The sequence below is a fragment of the Oncorhynchus mykiss genome, chromosome 6, assembly GCF_013265735.2.
Source record: "Oncorhynchus mykiss isolate Arlee chromosome 6, USDA_OmykA_1.1, whole genome shotgun sequence".
Classification (NCBI taxonomy): Eukaryota; Metazoa; Chordata; class Actinopteri; order Salmoniformes; family Salmonidae; genus Oncorhynchus; species Oncorhynchus mykiss.
In genome coordinates this window covers 79,157,938-79,162,937 of record NC_048570.1, presented here as the reverse complement: position 1 = coordinate 79,162,937, position 5,000 = coordinate 79,157,938, and the positions used below count along the sequence as shown (strand labels likewise).

At 44.8% G+C, this 5,000-nt stretch overlaps 1 protein-coding gene across 1 annotated transcript in view; it reads right to left on the bottom strand.

Annotated features, from left to right (window-relative positions):
- Nucleotides 1–5,000, bottom strand: part of LOC110526645 (protein unc-13 homolog C-like) — a 265,368-nt gene that overhangs the window by 192,022 nt on the left and 68,346 nt on the right. The window contains exon 8 of the mRNA XM_036981784.1: nt 1–116. This exon is cut by the window's left edge and continues 104 nt beyond it. Coding sequence (XP_036837679.1) covers nt 1–116 — 116 coding nt within the window. The remainder of the gene's footprint in view (nt 117–5,000) is intronic.

Here is a 5,000-nt window from a genome sequence, read left to right as displayed (position 1 = left end):
TCACACTCGTGGCAGTAGGTTGGGGCGGTGGCCGTCCACACCTCAAAGTTATGAGGCGTCGTAGACGAGATGGGATAGATCAACGCCTGCAACGTCTTCCTAAACACGTGCAGTTTCTGGAGAGGAGGAGAGAGGGTGAAGAGGAGAGGAGAAGCGGGCGGAGGAGGAAGAAAGAGGGTGAGAGGAGAGGAGAAACGGGTGGAGGAGGGAAAGAGAGGGGAGAGGAGAAGAGAAGAGGGCGGAGGAGGGAAAGAGGGGGGAGAGGAGAAGAGGGCAGAGGAGGGAGAGAGGGGGGAGAGGAGAGGAGAAGAGGGCAGAGAAGGGAAAGAGGGGGAGAGGAGAGGAGAAGAGGGCAGAGGGGGAGAGGAGAGGAGAAGAGGGCAGAGGAGGGAGAGAGGGGGAGAGGAGAGGATAAGGGGCGGAGGAGAGAAAGAGAGGGGAGAGGAGAAGAGGGCAGAGGAGGGAGAGAGGGTGTAGAGGAGAGGAGAAGAGGGCAAAGGAGGGAAAGAGAGGGGAGAGGAGAGGAGAAGAGGGCAGAGGAGGGAAAGAGAAGGGAGAGGAGAAGAGGGCAGAGGAAGGAGAGAGGGTGGAGAGGAGAGGAGAAGAGGGCAGAGGAGGGAGAGAGGGGGAGAGGAGAAGAGGGCAGAGGAGGGAAAGAGAGGGGAGAGAAGACGGCAGAGGAAGGAGAGACGGGGGAGAGGAGAGGAGAAGAGGGCAGAGGAGGGAAAGAGAGGGGAGAGAAGAAGAGGGCAGAGGAGGGAGAGAGGGGGAAGAGGAGAGGAGAAGAGGGCAGAGGAGGGAAAGAGAGGGGAGAGAAGAAGAGAGCAGAGGAGGGAGAGAGGGGGAAGAGGAGAGGAGAAGAGGGCAGAGAAGGGAAAGAGAGGGGGAGAGGAGAGGAGAAGAGGGCAGAGGAGGGAGAAAGAGAGGGGGGAGAGGAGAGGAGAGGAGAAGAGGGCAGAGGAGGGAGAAAGAGAGGATAAGAGAGAGACAGAAGGATAAAAATAGAGAAGAAAGAAGAGGGAAGAAAGAAAGTAGGTGGGAGTGAGAAGTCAGATGTCAGATTATAAAACAGACACAGAAACACACACACACCCCTAGAGGTAAAGGGAGAAGGTCTTAAGGCCAGAGGTCACTGTAAAGGTCAAGTGTCCTCAGGGTCAGTCCAGTCTCATTAAAACCTAAATGAGCTATAGCACTGTGTTGCTTTAAACCCCATCGCTATAGGCTACCGTCTAATATGATAATAATGGCTGTGTCCACAATACTAAATTCCCCTTATAGTGTACATTATGCTTACCACACACAGCTTTAGGCTGCTTTTTAACACTATCCTATGCTCCATATAGTGCACTACAAGTAGTGTGTATTATGCTGACCCTACACTGCTATAGGCTACTTTCTAATAAGGCTACTTTCCCAACAAGATCTCACTGTTTGACCAATTTTACTTCAGATTCTGACGTTTGTCCACATTTCTTCAAACATCAAATTTAAAAGTTGCTCCGAACATCAAAATTCTAGGTGTTTTGGACCCTGGGTTGCTCCTCCTGATATTCCTAACTGACTTGCCTAGTTAAATAGAGGCTAAATAAAGAAGTTAAATAGAAGCAGCACACCGGGTTGCACCACTGTTGTCACCGGTGCCTGGCGGCTGGTTAAGTTTAGGTATTAATTCCTAATGTTAAGTTAATAAGGGTTATGATTTGGGGTTCAAACAAAAACAACTAAAACGAGTGTCTATCAACGGGATTGGACAAGCGACCCTCGGAGCCAGAGCACTTGCCTTACGTCTATCCGCCACCCCAGTCTACAACGCCCTTGCAAAACCAAAGCCTACTTGATGGTAATAGTGCTCACCGTTGCCCCGAGTGGCCGGTTTTGAAGGCATGTCCTGGATACATGGACAGACTTCAGATTTCTAAGTGGCTCTTGAGCGACCAGGCTGACTTTTCAGTCCATGATATGCTAATCTCCATAATGTACACTCCAAGTAATGTGCATTATGCTGAACCTCTACAGCCATAGGCAACTTTCTAATAGTTGCTATGTGTCCATATTAACCATATGAACCATATTCTCCGTGTGGTGCACAGTATATAGGGGCAAGGGTGTCATTCCATTATTAGTATTGAAAGAGTATCCTTTAGCTAAGTGGCTCAATGACACCAGTGTGTTTTATTACTGCACAACTCAACCATGTTCTACCAGAAATCAAAGAGTAAAGGAACAATGTATCAGCTAACACCAGGAACACATGGTTGTCTATATCAACCAAGCATTGCATGCCATTCCATGCCATAGCCTCAGCCTTACTACTACAGCCACACAAACACCCTGTTTTGAATGAGTGTGAGTTGATTTGGGTTTGTTTATTGATTGGCTATATTAAATGTATATTCCTGTGTCTTTCACTGCTGATAGGTGGAGAGGTTAGACATATGAATGGCCCTAGTCCACCATGTGGCCCACAGACTATCAATCAGGCTCACACAATCACACACACACTCATGGACGCATGCACGAGCGAGCACACACACACACAGCGCTACCTCTTGCCTTTTGGGGGCTCTAACCGAGATTTGGCTTTACATTTTTGTAATTTAGTAGACGCGCTTATTCAGAGTGACCTACAGTTTGGACATTCATCTTAAGATAGCTAGGTGGGACAACCACATATCACAGGCATAGTATGTAGACTTTTCCTCAATAAAGTAGCTTTCAGCAAAGTCCGAGCTAGAAGGGGGAGGGGGATCAAGTGTAAGTGTTGGTTCAGGAAAGTTGACAAATTTAGTTTACAAGTTTACAAATGCTTTTCAGTTGACAGTACTCAAACAATGTGACGCGATGTGTGCTCTAAACAACTATTGGCTAGTTATTCTGTATTTAAATAAATGGGTGGGGTATCGGTTGAGCCTGCTGCAATGATTGGATTAGAACAAGCCGCTCTCCCTCTGCTCTCATTTCCCCAGACCGACAAGCGCGGCTGTTTCCCTCACTTACCTTCCCTTCTCCATACATCGTGTGTCAATCAGAATCCATAGCTAGTCATTGTTGTTCCATCTAGTTCAGTCCCGTCGACTTTGCTGAGGCCATATGGTTGTTTTTATCTGACTACTGGGCGTTGTTTAGTAGGCCTACTTTGTCTGTGTTGTTTAGTAGGCCTACTTTGTCTGTGTTGTTTAGTAGGCCTACTTTGTCTGTGTTGTTTAGTAGGCCTACTTTGTCTGTGTTGTTTAGTAGGCCTACTTTGTCTGTGTTGTTTAGTAGGCCTACTTTACCTGTGTTGTTTAGTAGGCCTACTTTGTCTGTGTTGTTTAGTAGACCTACTTTGTCTGTGTTGTTTAGTAGGCCTACTTTGTCTGTGTTGTTCATTAGATCTACTTTGTCTGTGTTGTTTAGTAGGCCTACTTTGTCTGTGTTGTTTAGTAGGCCTACTTTGTCTGTGTTGTTTAGTAGATCTACTTTGTCTGTGTTGTTTAGTAGGCCTACTTTGTCTGTGTTGTTTAGTAGGCCTACTTTGTCTGTGTTGTTTAGTAGGCCTACTTTGTCTGTGTTGTTTAGTAGGCCTACTTTGTCTGTGTTGTTTAGTAGGCCTACTTTGTCTGTGTTGTTTAGTAGATCTACTTTGTCTGTGTTGTTTAGTAGGCCTACTTTGTCTGTTTTGTTAAGTAGGCCTACTTTGTCTGTGTTGTTTAGTAGGCCTACTTTGTTTGTGTTGTTTAGTAGGCCTACTTTGTTTGTGTTGTTTAGTAGGCCTACTTTGTCTGTTTTGTTAAGTAGGCCTACTTTGTCTGTGTTGTTTAGTAGACCTACTTTGTCTGTGTTTATAACTATTCCAATGCTGACGACGTCTGTCATTATGTCGTGATCCCAGCCCATGCTTGCTTGCTATAATTATTTATTCTCCTCCACATGTTTACCGAGCGGCAGGTCATTAGAAAATAAAATGACAAATCTAGATTGTTTTTTTATTGTACAAATGTTGAGGCATAAGTGTCGGGAGAGAAGTGTTGCTCCTCTCGAAGGTGAAACAATAGATGGGGCAAGTGAATAAGTCTACCTTCATCTAAACCTGTTTCTGGAATAAATGCAGGCAGTAGTAGCTAGCCATGCACTAGGCTATTTATTAGCCTATTTCGTTGATAATTGAATTGGACTAAGTAAGTAAATGAGCATTTTCATCTGTGAGGGTCGTTTACCTTTGAACAATGTGTGTGAATGAGTGAAGGAACATAACAATGTACTCTGAGCTGTGATAGCTCAGTAAAGTCTAGGCTTTACCGCCATTTAAAGCTCCTTTACGGGTTTTCCAATCAAAAGTGGATCTGATTATGAGTATCAAGTGTGATAAAACGGGCATGATTACCAGTAGGACGAGATCAGCACACATCTAATACCTACCTGGGCCAAAACATCAGCACCACAGGTGACTTCCATAAAGCTGTGAACGATCTGAGAGACAAGGGTCTTCTACACCATCAAAAGGAAAATACAATTTGACATCCCAATTAGGATCTGGCAAAAAATACTTGAATCAGTTCTAGAACCCATTACCCTCTAACAATGTGAGGTCTGGGGCTCGAATACCAACCAAGATAGCACAAACTTGGACAAAAAACAAACTGAGACTGAATGCAGAATTCTGCAAATACATCCTCTGTGTACAACGTAAAACACAAAATAATGCATGCAGAGCAGAATTAGGAAGATACCTAATTATACAAATACAGAAAAGAGCCATTATAAGCATGTCCAAACCTTCCCTAACAAAGCCATCACCTACAGAGAGATTAACCTAGAGAAGAGTCTCCTCAGCAAGCTGGTCCTGGGGCTCTGTTCACAAACACAAACACACCCCACAGAGCCCTAGGACAGCAGCACAATTCGACCCAAACAAATCATGAGAAAATAAAATAAAACATTATTTCCAATGTGTCAAGTAATTAATGAAAAAACTAAGTAAACTGGACTGCTATTAGGCTCTAAACAGAGAGTACACA